This window comes from Magnolia sinica, chromosome 16, assembly GCF_029962835.1.
Source record: "Magnolia sinica isolate HGM2019 chromosome 16, MsV1, whole genome shotgun sequence".
Classification (NCBI taxonomy): Eukaryota; Viridiplantae; Streptophyta; class Magnoliopsida; order Magnoliales; family Magnoliaceae; genus Magnolia; species Magnolia sinica.
Genome location: NC_080588.1, coordinates 1448076 through 1464649, shown reverse-complemented (window position 1 = coordinate 1464649; position 16574 = coordinate 1448076). Strand labels below are relative to the sequence as shown.

The following is a 16574-nucleotide window of genomic DNA, read 5'->3' as shown; positions in this document are numbered from 1 at the left end:
ATAGACACATCCACCCGCGTTCTTGGCCACGATATCATGTTCTATTTAAGTACTCGTGAACATGTGTACAATCATGTTTGGAGGCAACTGAATCGACTATCCCAATGAATTGCCGTGCTTATACTTGAGAGGTGAGCTTTAAGCTAACACGAGCTGCATCTCATGCTAGTTCTCTCACGACGTGTTCAGTCTCAAAAATAGCCATCCAGTTTCAATTAACAACTTGCATCTCATGATAGTTCTCTCATGATGTGTTCAGTCTCAAAAATAGCCACCCAGCTTCAATTACGAATGCAACCAACTTCTTGAACAGCACCCATTTCCAATTGGGGATTGAATCCGTACCTCAATGGACAGCATCTTCATCACAACCTTGAGGTCTTTGATTCGGTCCCAGCTTTGGGCATGTTCGCAACTTACCAACTAAAAATAAGTCCTAGAATTGGCAAACCGAGTTGTCTAATTGGAAATTGAATTATCTAGTGAACGTAGCTGACTACGCTAAGTCCATCAGATCAACAGTGATCTAGTTTCTGCAGGCTTTGTGGCCCTTTGGATTCAGATTTATAAATGAATACTTAACATTTAGATGATCTACCCACTAACAATGATGTTGACTTTCATATTATTCTATCCTGAAAATATGATAATTTCCACGTAGATGAATCGACGTGACAAAGATGCACCTTACTACAATACATATACTTGAATAGGATAAGAATTATACACAGATGCTGCATCACTCATTTCTACATTCCTGGCATGTGAAACAAAAAAAATCCTCTTGAAAAAGGATATGGTCTCCGATAATTTATGAGGGAGTCTCTCACCTGGTTATGTACTCGATGTCAGCATGTTCTCTCAACCATTCAAGCACCTTTGCTCCCTCTAAGATGTCTTGCACCTACGCAATTCCAGAAAACAAAATGTTCATCTCTCCATGCTGATTTGAAACATATTGGCTATGTGGGTTTCCTTTTCATAACAGGAAATATAGAAAAATTCATATTAGTTATCAGATAACTATAACAGAGATGCATGGGATATCATCAGCCTCTTAAATGCTGACAGGAAACCATGCAAGTCATCATGGGATTCTGCAATGCATGTCAAGGTTAAAAAATCCTTTCTTCTATTGAAAAGATAACCAAACTTTATTAACATGAAAAAAAAAGCAGCAAAGTGACAATGGCATCAAGGGATGTGGAGATACCTGTTCTCTTATGTGTTCCTCATCATACTCCTGATTATGGCGTTTGAATTCAGCCACAGAGTTCTCAACTTCTTTGACCAGCTCCTCTGTTGGAAACTGCAAACCGATCGTAATTCAGTATGTTGCCCCTATTCTCCTAGTCATTTCCTAGTTATCAGTTTATGAATGCATGCATGAATGGATGCAATGCTCATATGGGTTCATGGCTGCCGTAAATGGAGGCATGAATTCACCATTCTCGACTGAGTTGCATAATCACTTTCATTTTGCATTGCATGGTGCTCTAGCACTGAGCAATATATGCCGATCACAGGTTGAAAAGAAAAGAGCAAATAACGACAATGCAATCTTGAAGAGGAGGTCAATGATCAGATTCTGCACAGCAAGTAGAAAGGTATGTTTGATTAATAAAATCAATGTGGTAGGGTACCATTATGAGAGCTTCAGACAAGAGAGTGCCTGCTTAGAATTACAAAATTTGTTGACAGGTACCGGAATCCAATGCAAGAAGGCTACATTTCTTTAATAACAAAGAAAACAACATTGATACATAAAGACCCAACAGATTAGCAGAACATTCACCTGCAAATTTTCAAGCTTGAAAATCTCTCCAACAGAAAGCATCTGCTTGATCATGTTCGTTATATTCTCTCTCTGAATTTCCAAGAATTCGTTTACAGCTTTCTCACTTGAAAGAGAAGCAAGCTGCTGTTCATCTAGCTTTGTGCTTGCCTGCCCAGATTAGGATGAAGGAATTAGAAATAGGTTGACAAAAAAAGGGTTTTGCTTTTGTCCCCACTTTAATGGGGATGTTCACAGCATGGTATAAAAAATGGCAATGTAACAACCATTACATTATGGTAATGGCACGGATCATTACAGATACAGGGTCTTAATGTCCCATGCTGAAAATTTCGGACTGCGACCGGCTCATAAGGGTCCGCTATGATGGATGCGTAATTTGTCTCCAAATGGGGGCATTTTTCATTTTCTCCCCATTTCCCCCCTCTTTTTGACATTTTTCTTCTTGAGACTGTTTTAAAGTAATTTTCGATTAGATTCGTGCAATTTTTTAGGATTAAAATACAAGATTTAAGCCATTTTCGAAGAATCTAAGATTCAGGACCTAATGTGGGGAAAATTTATATATTAAAAAAAAAAGTTATTTTTTTCCTTGCTGCAAATATATATTGATTCAACATTATTTATTTATTTATTTATTACCAAATCATGCTAGATTGTGTTTGATTTGGCCATGTTTGTATAAATTTTCAATTTTTTATATCTAATTTTGCCAGTTTTTATATAATTTCTAGCAATTTTCATTTTAATTTTTTTTGTAAAATGTTTGGAGTGTAGATTGTTCAACTACATGTGTGGAGTTTAGATATAGAAATGCATGTGCTAAATCAGTACTTTTCATATCTTTTTCTGTCTTCTTCTTTTTCTTTTTTCTTTTTTTTCTTTTTTTTGTATTTTTGATAATTTTGGGTCATTTTTGGGATGTGAATATTGATAGATTTATTATTATTATTATTATTATTATTATTTAATTTTCCTCAAATTTCTTGAGGGAAATACTTAGGGGCATGCATTAGTGTGATGAACATCATAGATTACATGAATTTCGGGCCATTCTGGGCCCATTCGGGTGTACCCAAATGGGCCCAACACTATTAATCCAAATTTAATTTTAATTTTTTCCTAAGGAAAATTGTGTCAAATAGTAAGGGATATGCGCTGGTATAATAAATCCCAAAGTTTGCATGAATTTCAGGCTGTTTTGGGGCATTTAAATGTACCGAAATCAGCCCAACTCTATTAATCCGAATTTAATTTTAAGTTTTTCCTCAAATTTCTCAAGGGAAATGGTATAAAATGATTAGGGATGTGCAGTGTTTGCAATATTGTAAGATACCACCGATATATTCCACAACATATCGGTTATCACACGTGAGCGATATGAGACTGAACTCTAGTATTCATATTTAAGTGTATTGCATAAAATATCGCACAATATTTCAATATCTTGTGGCATATCATGCAACCTTCTTTATAATTTTTCCAAATATCGATACAAGTGCGATATCGACAGAGAGATCCTAAAACCATCGATGTTCATCCAAAAAATCTCCAAAAACTCAAAAAAAAATCAATTTTCCCCCAAAGAACTTCTTCCTAGTGCATTCTAATGTGATTTCGATCATTCTACTCTGGTTTGTTGGAAGAAAATCTTCAAAATTCCTCTGAAATCGCGATCAGAAGCTTCTTGGGGCCGAATCTAAAAGGTGTGTATTTTTTAGTTTTGATTCGCTTATTTTCATTTTTATTTTTGTAATTAGTGTCAAATGGTAAGAGATTTGGAGCTTCGATTTCTAGATTTAGGAGAGATGGGCCGGTTTGCGGAAATTTGTGAAAGTTCGAAAATTTCCTAATTATTCTCGAATTGGTTGCAATCTTAGTATCCAAACACGAAATCAAACATGTATATAACCTGATCTACACATTCATGGCAATTTGGGAATTTTTTAAAACAAATTATTCTTAATTTAAAATAATTAAAAATAGTTTTTTTTTTTTTGAAACTACACTCCAATCAATGGTCAATTGTGCCCAATTTCATAGTGTATAAGTGAGTTTGATGAAATAATCATCAAATACTCTCTAATTTTTGGATTTGGGGAAGATGGGCCAATTTGCGAAAAATTGGAAAATTTTCAAAATTTCCCCATTTTTTTCCAAATCGGTTGCAATCTTAGTATCTAAACACAAAATAAGACATGTATATAAGTTGATCTACATATTCTTAGCAATTTAGGTAATTAAAATTTTTTAACTTAAAATTATTTTTTTTTTCCATAGATGACAGTTTCATTGGGAGTTAAATTCTCTTATTAATTATGGATATAGTACACGATTATCAGGTCCCGGTGCACATTTTGTAGCCACATAATGCATAGTGGATGGGTGATTTGCTTGATAGAACATTTAGCAGGATGGCATTAAAATGTTATAGATTGCCTAAAATGTCCGATGGATGTTAGAAAGGACGTAAGGGAAGCGATGAAAAAAGGTGTGAAGATTAAAGACGATCACACCAGAGAAGGAGATTAGGTAGGAGTTAATGCAGTCAGTGGGATGGTCCGGAGGATGTAGTGGATTTGGATGAGGAGGACGATCTTGATCTTAGACGCATCTATGAGGAGTCATTATGGGATTAGTGGGAGAGGGATCAGAGAGACGGTTGGAGGCAAGTAGGCCTACTTTCGAGGGGTCTACGTGGAATTATTATTATTATTATTTTTATTTATTTATTTACCTTCAGATCCGAGGATGCACAAAGAAATTGAAGGAAATATTTAGTGGAGAGGATGCGAGGACGGTGGGAAAGTTCGTTGCAAAATTCTATCCCCGCGAATGCAATGGTGATATCGCACTTCAAGATTATGATTACTGAAGTGCAGTGTGGGGGCGAGGGCATGGTGCCACCCACAGCATGTAAGATAATGAGCAAATATTTAGATGAAGAGTATGCTAAGATGAAGCGTTATGTGAAGGGGTTTTAACCATCGCTAGAGATATATGGCTGCACTGTGATGTGTGACAACTGACAAGTAGGCCGGATCGACAAGAATGTCAGTCATTAAGTTTATGGTTTATTGTAGGAGGCCGGCAGTGTTCTTAAAGTCCATAGATGCCAATAATAAGATAAAAACTCAGATTACATCTATGGGCCGATGCATAATGTTATGCAAGACATTGTGACGGTTATGCAATACCCACGGATGAGCATATTGGTTAAGTTCGGAGAGGATAAATACCGGTGTTATGTCAAAAAGTATCTTCACTAGTACCATTCTACTATGCCCTAGGAACAATACTGTCGATTTGTGGAGCATCAATACTATTCCCAGCCTCATCGAGATGGAGATGATGATTTTGAGCCATTGCACAACTCTATGGGTCTGAGCCACAACCACATACATCATTCATAGGTATATTTCTAAACTTCTATTTCTTTTGCTTTTGAATGTATTGGTTGCGTTTCCATACATGTCTTCTTACAATTTTGAATTATATGAATTGACTTTTAATATACTAGTATCAATTCAATCAGACAACCTATATATTAGGACCCTATACAAAAGAAACTTATTATGTGCACTGGTTTTTTGTGACGTAATGATTTTAAAGTGTGTATTAATATTATTATTTTTAACAATCCCTTAAGTTTCATTAAAAAATTGACCAATTTCTCAATGTCTTACCATGTTTATTAAAAACAACGATACATTACACAATGCAATCGATATATCCCATGCGATAGCTGATATGTGTCCGTATCCCAAGAGTTCGATGCATAATGCAATAACAATATGGAAAACAATAAGGATATGCATTAGTGAAATGAATGCCATAGATTGCATGAATTTTAGGCCGGGCATTCGATGTACTACTTAAGTTGGCCTGACATTATTCATCCGAATTTAATTTTTAATTTTTCCTCAAATTTCTTGAGGTAAATGATGCTAAATGGTTAGGGATATACATTAGTGGGATGAATCTCATGGATTACACGAATTTCAGCCCATGTTGAGAGCATTTGAGTGAGGTCCTAATTCAACTCGACACTATTCATTTGATTTAAATTTCAAATTTCTGGTGTGTATTTGTTTAAGATAATGTTGTTTTAACATTACATGTTTATATTTTGGCAGGAGCTTGCGGTTTTAGACTAGTTTAGGGTTGACGACTTGAGTCACTTGATAGCCATGGCCCACAGGTTAGTTTGATACGTGAAGAGTTTAGTGAAGACTTGGTTAGAATTGTGACTTGTGAGGACCAAAAAAAAAAGAGGGGGGGGGGGAAGATATTGAATGACAACATTCTGAGATAGTAGGTGGGAATGGGCATGCCATAAAATGCAATTACTACCTTAAAAAAAATATCGTGGCAGATAAAAAAACTGGGGGAATTACACGTGTGAAACAACACTTGACACATGAAAAGACGCAAATTGTGGAAGCCCAAGCGTCCCAAAAGAGATAAGAGAGGGGACGCGGAAGAATTTGAAAATTATTAAGGGGAAGTAAGCTATTGTATAGAAGAAGCAGGATGGTGTCAATGCAAGTTATGCAACCTAACTAGAAGTTTTTGGGTTGGTTATATGGGTATGGGTGATGATTATAATTTTGAGTCTGGATTCTGATAGGGATATAACAATAGTGAGGAGAGAGAGGTTGCACACCGCTCGTAAAGATGAAGAACGCCAATGGAATTTTGGAGGAAGTGGGTCAGTTCATGACATAGAGGGGACAATGGGAGTGGGAGTGTTGGTAAGGGAAAGGGTGGGAATGGGAGTCATGATATGTTCTATGGTTTATGGTGTGCCTTTAATCGACGATAGCCTTTATATGTTCCTTCAGCTACCAAAGGAGGTAGAGCTCATGTTGGGGACTTTGATGTGCGGATGTAGAGCTAGGGAGACCTTTATGTGATCCCATTTGTTTAGGAAAGATATAATAAAGCATAAGAGACTGAAGCAAATGAGGGGAAATTTGTGATTAAGAAACTTGTTAGGGCAACAACCAAGCTATATTCATACACAGCAACATTGCTCTAAATGTTGCAAACTCCCCCTATTGGCAAGTGGTGATAGATGCAACAATAGAGGGGGTAAAGGGGTTCATGCACTTACAACTCATGAGATTGGGATAAAATGGATAGATGTGGAGTACAGAGATGTTAGGGCGCACATGACCACTTATACACCAATATCACATAGTGAGGATGAACTATTTTGTACAATGGTTGGACTGACCCAGCCAGACAGAGCATGATAAACTTTATAGTGCATGGTTACTTGGAAACGTGTTCCAAACTACCATTGATGCATTTGAGGAAATGAAAGATGCAATTTATATTTCTAGTCTTATGGATAAGATGACAGATAAAATTAGAGAGGAAAACATTGTGCTAATTGTTGTCGACCATGAAACATTGTATAAATTAGCTAAAAAAATGTTCATGGAAAAGCGAAAATGTTTATTTTGGTCAGCATGTGCCGCATATTGTATCGACCTCATATAGAAATATACTGGAAAGAAGAAAAATGTTGCGAAACTGGTTGAAAATGTAAGACAAGTCGCTACATTCATCTATAATCACAATCAAGAAGTATACAAAAGAGGGAGCTACTTGGGCCTATGGTGACTTGATTTTATTATAAAATTTATTGCTCTTGAAAGTTTTTATGAACATAGGGGAAGGTTAAGCAAGATGCTCGCTTCCTGAGAGTGGCTCAATACAAAACATGTGCAGAATACATCGAGGACACCAGTTGGGGTTGTGGAGACCATTAGAAGCAATAGATATTGGAAGAAAGTCCAAAACATCCTAAAGATAACAGTTGATGATAGTCCTTCGTCTTGTAGAGTCCGACAAGATACCTACTATGTGCTTCCTCTATGAAGCCAAGCGAAATTTGTTATTTGTCATGATTATTACAACTACAAAGATTATTGGAAGATGAACGAAAAATATTGGATGAATTAGCTTCACCGCGACCTTTATGTAGCGGGTAATAATATATAAGCGATGCACAATAACAAATACCCTATTAATATCCCATGCACGTTCATTACATACTTATTTCTAAGTTATTTTTATGATATAATTATTAAAGTCCCATATTGTTTTCAACTATTGTAATGTAGGCTACTATTTAAATCCGAGATTCCAATATGTTGCATCATTTGTTGAGGATGAAGAGGCTCATATTGGGATGAAAAACTGTGATAATAGATCAGAGCTTGACTTATATAAGCAAATAAGGGCTAAACGAAGTGAGTTCAACTCTTTAATTATTGGTCACTAGTCATTCATTACATACATATTTTGTTATTTTTGTACTAAAAACAAGATGAATGATTTAGCATATCATCCACAGTTTGAAATATATGGACTTCGCAAGGCAGCTTCTTAGATCCCCCTGTAGAAAGGGCAATTTTCCGGATACCTCTAGGTGAGAAATTGAGAATTGTAAAAGTTTTTTTACTAGTGATGTAGAATGATGCATTGTACAATATTGCTATTATGTACACAAAACATATATATGTGTCTGCACGTGCGTATGTATGTGTTGTTTCCATATAATGGATTTCTGGCTTCATTTTGGAGAAAATGCAAAGGCTTTCAAAATAATAGCGGTAAAAGTTTTGAGCTAGATAATTTCCTCTAGTTGCAGGAGGAACTAGAGCTGTTTTGCACTCATTAAAAGCAAAAGAGTAGGTTACAGGTTAAGACATTGGGTTGGTTTGTGTATATGCACTACAATATGAAGCTAAGATTACGGAATGCGAAGCGTGTGATAAACGGGATACAAAAAAATGAATTTTTCTAACAAACTTGGGCGCCATTTATGAAGATAACCCACTTCTACCTTGGTTGGAGAAAATGAAGAAACATATAGAAAAGGATAGTGAGAAAGATGAGGTGCGTGGCCTAATGTTATTTGCAAGCCAACAAGAGTCGTGAAGCTGTTTTGGATAGGGTTACTGAAGATTCAACCCAAGAAAAGAGTATCAATGAAACCAAGACGGATGATGATGATGCATGTGGTCCTACTTCTAATGTCACTTAGCACATTGGGGTACAACCGTTCACACAGTCCAATGACAAAGAACATTGATGGAGCAAAGGAGGTTGGACTTATGTATACTAACTTACAACTATTAGCTAGGGGAGGAGCATCATGGTGAGGTTGGCATTAGTGGCACCAAGGAGATGGGGCACCAGTAGGACAATAGACGACTTTGGATATGGATATCACCATGGACATTTTAAGGAGGCTCCTGAGGAACTTCCTTATTGGACTAGTCCTGGATATGTTCCACATGGAGCATGATATGGGATACATACATACATATATATATATATATATATATATATATGGGTTTTCATTGACATTGTTTTTCTCTCTGGTTATTATGTATATGCAGCACTTGTTCCACAGCCAAATGGTGATGACGTGGAGGTTGGGCAGCCACAGGTAGTACAACTTTCTTTCTGGTAGTGTCATGGTGAGTAATGTTTTTGTATCTATGTTTGACAACACTTGATTATTTAAGAGCTTGGTTCATACATTAACATTTTATGGACCTATACTATGGTTATCTATGGTAATCTCAAGGCATGCCAAAATGGTTACATAACAACCGTTATGAATAGGTAAGGTGGTAATCATTATGTGTTTATGGAGCCAAAATGGTTGTTATAAGAAAAATGGCCTGTAATGGGGCCGAAACAAATTTTATTAAAAAAATAAAACGCTCTAACAGCCGTTATGACCACCATTGCTATTATGTTATTTGGTTATATAAATATAAATCCATACTTGTCTCATCATTGGATTGATGCTCATATAATCTTATTTTTATCAAATAATTGATATTAGATGTTTAGATTATTAAATATAGGAGTTTTGAAGTGAGTTTCAACCTCATGGGTTAATAATAACATTGGGCAACTCAAGACAACATTCTCAACAAATAATGGCTCGTTACACGATCATAAACATGTTAAAAGCCATAAAAGAATTACATATTTGGAATCCTCTCATTTTTCTGAAATTTTCTATTTTTTTTTTTTCGATTTTTTTCTAAAAAAGAAGAAGATTTCGACTGTTATTGTTTGTATCGTAATGGTCTAATGGCCAACAATTACCGTTACTGAATACCTTGGTTAGCTGTGTTCCCAAAGCTTTTAAATGACACCTAGGATGACCTATCCTTGATTTGAACTATTCATTCATTCATACAACTAGGAGCAAGCCATGGTGCAAAAATCACAATGAACATAAACATCGTCAATGGTATGGAAAATGGGCAGTCAAGATTGAGCTAAGTAACAATATGGGTCCAATTATCATCTCAATACATGTAGTTGATAGATCTTTGTATTGCTCATGATTCCAAAGTAGCATTTAAGCTTGATGATTCTAACCATATGATATATGGCTTGTAACTGTTAAACTGTGATTTAGGGTTAATTGAGAGATTAGGGTTCCATCACACCCCTCTCTAAATTATATTACTAAACTAATAGGAAAAATATATGGTAGTTTGTAGGACCATCTAAAGTACAAAGAGTCATACTTCAACACTCCCTCTTTAGCTGGAGCATAAATATCTATCATGCCAACTTAAAACATAGTAAAGAAACGTGCGCATATGGTAAGACCTCAGTGATGATAGCTGCAACCTATGATTTGGACTGAATATAGGTTGTGGTAATCTCCTTGGAAGTAATCTTCTCTCGGATAAAATAATAGTCAACTTCTATGTGCTTAGTTCTCTTATGGAAGATTAGATTACAATAAAGCATCATAGGACCACCTGAAAACAGCTAGAGCTCTATAATAAGGACTTGAGCTATAATAGCTCACAATTGGCATAACCTATGGCTCTGTACTCAGCCTCTACACTGGAACTGGCCACCACATTTTGCTTCTTACTCTTCCAAGTGACCAAATTTCCCTAAACAAAAGTATAATATCCTGAAGTAAATCACCTATCTGTGATGGAACCTGCCCAGTTAGCATCAACAAATGTCTTTACCTGAAGATGACCGTTAGCCCAATATAAGATCCCCTAGCCAGGTTCTTTCTTCGGATATCTAAGAATCTTGAGAATTGCCTCCCAATGCGGAACTCTTGGCTGGTGCATGTATTTACTCACAATGCTGACGACAAATGTAGTATCTGGTTGAGTAACGATAAGAAATATTAGCTTGCCAACCATCCTTTTATATCTACCCGGGCCATAGGACCACCTGAAAACAACTAGAGCTCTATAATAAGGATTTGAGCTATAAAAACTCACAAACGGCATAACCTATGGCTCTGTACTCAGACTCTACACTGGAACTGGCCACCACATTTTACTTCTTACTATTCCAAGTGACCAAATTTCCCTCAACAAAAGTACAATATCCTGAAGTAAATCACCTATCTGTGATGGAAGCTGCCCGGTTAGTATCAACAAATGTCTTTACCTGGAGATGATTGTTAGCCCAATATAAGATCCCCTGGCTAGGTACTTTCTTCAGATATCTAAGAATCCTGAGAACCGGTCTACACCTAAGCACGACAATCTCCTTCAACAAATCAAGAACATACTTTTCTTTGGGAAAGATTAATCCTTGACTTTGATCTGACGACCTTAAAACCCAAGAAGTAGCGAAGCAACCCCAAATCCTTAGTTTGAAAATGCTTATGGAGATGCTTCTTGAGCTCTAAGATGCCAGATGAACCACTCCCTGTGATGACGATATCATCGACATAATCAACTAATGCTATCATACCCTTATCACTGTGATTCATGAAGGCTAAGTGATCAACCTTACTCCGATAGAAGCCATAAGTCAACAATACCCTAACGAACTCTGATACTCCGATACCATTTTAAATTGATTCAGGGTTAATTGAGAGATTAGGGTTCCATCACACCCCTCTCTCTAATTTATATTAATAAACTAGTAGGAAAAATATACGGTAGCCCATAAGACCACCCAAAGTACAAAGAGTCATACTTCTACATAAACAATGGATGATTGAAACAAATCTACATCATTAAAAGGGTTAGGATCATCCAATTGGCGTGATTCTTGAATCATGGCTTGCTCCGAAGTGTGAACTATTGAATTAACCATCCTGATTGATATTTGGGTGACCCACGTATCATTCGAAAGGATTGGGGGCATTTTCTAATGGTTTCGTCCCCCTAAAAAAAAAAAAAAAAAAGAAGAAGAAGAAGAAGAATAAGAAGAAACCGGTTGTGTTTAAACTTTTTACCTGTAGCTCTAGTAGTCTGGCTCCATATAGTTGCCTACCTTGTTCTTCAAACAAGGACTGAGGAATATCGATGTCGATAAGCTGAAAAGAAAATGGGCAAAAAAAAATCATAATGCAAAGCAAACACTAGATGCAGCAAGAAATACACAACACCTACACAAACAGATGCATTTGTTGGTGTCATTGTGATGTAAAACCTTAAGAGAACATGACATGTTCTTATATCCATAAAGCTACATGATGACATTGAAAGAAGTGTTTCTAATATATGTAAATGCATGTGAGTACAAAATGCATAATGAGATGCATGATGAAACATAAAATTGCATTATATTACGAACAAGTAAAACATAAACAATGCTAAGAATCATAGGAAAATAAAACTAATGTCGTCTCAAAAACCAAGCCGAAGTATCCCACACATTCTCAACAAAGTTTTTATTTTTTCAATTTTTTATTTTTTTATTTTTAAAATACAATGCAATCTTTATAATGCAATCAAGATGTTTTCAAATAGGGCTGTCTATAGGTTGGCTTCGGGTTTGGGTCGTATAGTACTTGTGCTAACTGGGTCCAAGTCTTGTCGGGTTCAGGTCTGCTTCTTGAATGCCTAGAACCAGATCCAATTGTGTTCGGGTACCCATCAGGTCTTTGTGTTGGTATTCTATGCCTAGAAAGCCAACAATGGTTGTTTTGATAAGGTGCATAGATGACCACATGTTTTGTCTTATCATATATGCCATAATTAAATGTGTGGGAAAATAGAAGTATCTATGATTTTATGGGTGAAAGGGAGGGTTTCCTCCGGTTGTCCTAGCCTCCTAGGGGAAAGTGAGTTTGGACACGATGACCACTGGTTAAGGGTAAGTTGTGTTTTATGGATCTTAGTACCCTAAATTTCACAATCATAGTAGCGACATGAAAGGTAAGTTGGTCAACCTATTTATGGGGTCCAGTGATGAGTTGGGATGGAAGGTCTCCACCATCAGGTTAACTGTCTGATGAGGACATCACATCACGTACGCCTTTGGGTACGTATCAAAGGAGGAGGCGGGCCCAAGTTTCTCTGTGGCTAGGTGAGTATCCATGTTGAAGACCCCATAGTGTATGTACGAGAATCTGGAAGACCCCACACTAGGAAGATGCACATGGGTTGTGAGTGATTTGGACCGTTGGATTTGAGGGACGCGACGATCGAACCGTTGGATCGTATGGATTACATGATCAGGCCATTGATCATGGACCATTCTTATCATCATAGGACATATATTTAAGGATCTAGTTTTATGTTTGATTTATGCTTTGGACACTTTATGAGTGGTTTTATATTTTTTTTTCCTTAGACGGGTTATTTTAGTTAAAAGATATAAAACATGGACTAGTTTGTAATTTTCAAAAGTCATTGTGACTATAAAAGGAGGGGCGAGGGGGGGTGCGTGTGACCTCTCTAATGGTGGATTTCTCTCGAAAAAAATAAAATTTCTTTGTTTTTTCTTCTTCATGCGATGTGAAGACTTGTTCCATGTGATTTCAAACGAAGATTCAATCACAAGAGTGTGAGGCTTCCAGTTATCCATCTTTGAATCTTTCTTCTTCGTACAAGGTATTTTGTTGAAATCTCTTTTGAACTTCACCCAAAACCATCCAAACACCTTTCTTTCTTCTTCCTTATCCTTTCCATCAAAACCCCACGGTTATGGACCAAATCCTAGCCGTCCGGACTCCAAACGTGTGACCGTACGCCCACACTTGCAAGCCCACGGGCTGGTCCATATGGCCACATCTCCATTCCCCCTTGCATCTTTGAACCTTCCTTCCAAAACCCCATCTTCCCTTGTCCAAAACCCAAACCCTAACCCTAAAATCTCAAACCTCCCAATTTTCCCCAAATTCCCAAACCCTAGATCTTCCAATCCTTCATTAACCCCAAATCCCTAAATTCCCTACATCCAAAACCGTATTTCCCATTTTCTAATACCTAAATCCTTTAATCCCTTCATCCAATTCCCCACTTTAGCCCTAATTTCACCATTTTCTCCAAGTTTCCCTAACCGTTATTCACCTACACCCAAATCTAGCAAACCCTATGTAGTATTAGACATTTCCCTTTACAATAGACCTAACCCTATGCTATTTGAATGTTTGTACATCCATTGGATCCTAGTTTCTCATGTTTAATGGTCTTTTAGGATGATGCTTGGCAACTTATGCTTAAACTATGCATGTTTTCCTCTTAGAATCTTGATATTTGTGATGATGTTAGCAAGATTTGTAGTTTTCATTAATTAATTTAATTTGTTGATTGATCTCTTACATTATTTGAGTTCATGCATTGGTCCCGCATCACCGTCCTTTGTCCCTACCTCACATAAGAGTGTGAATGTTCACAGACGATGGTTCTTATGTCATAACTCATAAGCCCGGTTGAGCGCTTACATTGGAGGATCGCATCAAGTCTTTGGTTTGGGATACCTATCATGCACGAACTAAATTGACTTGATGACGTACTAGCTTTGACTAATCCTTAGATCCAAGGTTGTGCCGAGACTTCACGGTCCTAGTGTTGTGTGCTTTGGCTCATCCTACAATGTTACATTAGTGACTAACATACGGGTGTAGTAAGGTGCATGCATTAGGATATAATATAAGAAGCCGACATGTTCAGACATAGGATCCATCAATGAACTTATTCATGGTTTAGATCTTAGTGATCAGGTCATTTATCAAGTGGTTTTCTAGTTGGGCCAGCACTAGACCATGTGGATTGGTCTTTTTTAGATTATATGCTAAGTCAGTTGGGTTTTGGCTTGAATTGGAGGAAGTGGATGTCCTCGTGTATTTCATCAGCCAGATTTTCTATTTTAATTAATGGATCTCCTTTTGGCTATTTCAGGTCCATGAATGGGCTTCGCCAGGGTGACCCTCTCTCTCCCTTCCTTTTCGTCATCGTTTCAAAAGCATTGAGTAGAATGCTGAGTGATGGGTAGGAAACTAGTCTATTTCAAGGATTTCAGGTGGAATTTTTTTTTTACTCCTATTTGTCACCTTCAATTCACAGACGATACTTTGTTATTCTGTGAGGCGGAAGATTACATGATTAATTTCCTAAACACTTCAATATGCTGGTTTGAGATTATTTCTATCTTTAAGGTAAACAAATCCAAATGCAAACTTTTGGGATTCATGTTCTGCTAGAGGCTTCTTGTCAGTTGGCGAACCTGTTTGGATGTAAGGTAGGTTCCTTTCCAACCTCCTATCTTGGGCTCCCGCCACATGTTGGTAAACCACCTATATTTCTTTGGGATAAGATCTTCGAGAGAATTCAGAGAAGATTATCAAGGTGGAAAGGTAAATCAATGTCCCTTGTTGATAGATTAACCCTTCTTAAAGCATGTTTATCTAATCTTCCAGTTTATTTTGTCTCTTTTCAAATGTCTTAATTCAGTGTTGCAAAAGACAAATAGAATGCGTAGAGAATTCCTTTGGCAGGGTGGATCTGACTCAAGGAAATTCCATCTTTTAAATTGGAAAGAAGTTTGCACTCTAACATCCCAAGGAGGAGCAGGTATTAAGAGGTTTGATTTGGTTAACACTTCGCTCTTGGGCAAATGGGTTGGGTGATTTTCCTTTGAAGATGGGGGGTTGTGGAAAGCTATTTTTGTGGCTAAATATGGGACATCTGCTATGGGATGGTGGATTAAACAATCCTCGGTGTACAAGATGTCCTATGCTTGTAGAAACATTAATATTATTGCTCCTCTAGTTTTTAACATATCCAAATTCTTGGTTGGTGAGAGAAATAGAATCAGATTTTGGTATGATCCTTGGTTATCCAACCAATCGCTGAATTGTTTGTATTTGGAGCTTGCAGTTCTCTCTCCGGATAAAGATATTCTAGTTGCTTCTCATTTTTCATGGAATGGAGAAGAGAGGATTGAAATTTGAGACAATGAAACATAATCTCTAATTTCCTTTCTTTCGCAATTGTAGGACTACAAGATACCATAGGAGAGTCCAGATTCAATTGTTTGGAAGATGGCAACATACAGATCTTTTTCAGTCCGATCCTTTTACGTGGATCTCGTGACGGCTGGAGAATCTAATTTTCACTGTCCAACTGCGGAAGTTTGGAAGTATGTAGCCCCTCCTAAACTAGCAGCCTTTGCATGGCTAGTGGGAAGGAAAAGAGTCCCCACCCTTGACAATTTGCAAAAGAGGGGATTGATACTCCCGAACGTATGCCTTTCGTGCTATAAGCAAGTTGAGTATGTCAATCACCTATTCCTCCACTACTCATTCTCATCGGGTGTGGAATGGGATTTTATCTCTTGGTTCGATCTTGTGGGTTATGCTGCGATCTATCGACAATCCCCTTCCGGTTTGGCATGCTTCATGGGGGGAATTCAGGGAGGAGAAGGCGACGTGTAGCCTTGTTAGCAGTTTTTTGGTCTATATGGGCTGAAAAGAATAACCAATGCTTCCGCAACAAGAGGAGCGGAGGTAGGGGTT

The 16574-nt window shown here is 37.2% G+C and overlaps 1 protein-coding gene across 4 annotated transcripts in view; it reads right to left on the bottom strand.

The window, feature by feature from the left end:
* Window positions 1-643: 643 nt before the first annotated feature.
* Window positions 644-16574, bottom strand: part of LOC131228533 (trigger factor-like protein TIG, Chloroplastic) — a 55048-nt gene continuing 39117 nt past the window's right edge. For 3 of the 4 annotated variants that reach the window (XM_058224247.1, XM_058224244.1, XM_058224245.1), the window contains 4 exons: window positions 12066-12146; window positions 1796-1945; window positions 1214-1309; window positions 644-904 (listed from right to left, as the gene is read on the bottom strand). In XM_058224247.1, the coding sequence (XP_058080230.1) occupies window positions 827-904; window positions 1214-1309; window positions 1796-1945; window positions 12066-12146 (405 nt within the window). In that variant the 3' untranslated portion in view covers window positions 644-826. The remainder of the gene's footprint in view (window positions 905-1213; window positions 1310-1795; window positions 1946-12065; window positions 12147-16574) is intronic. The other variant, XM_058224248.1, reaches the window with a different exon arrangement.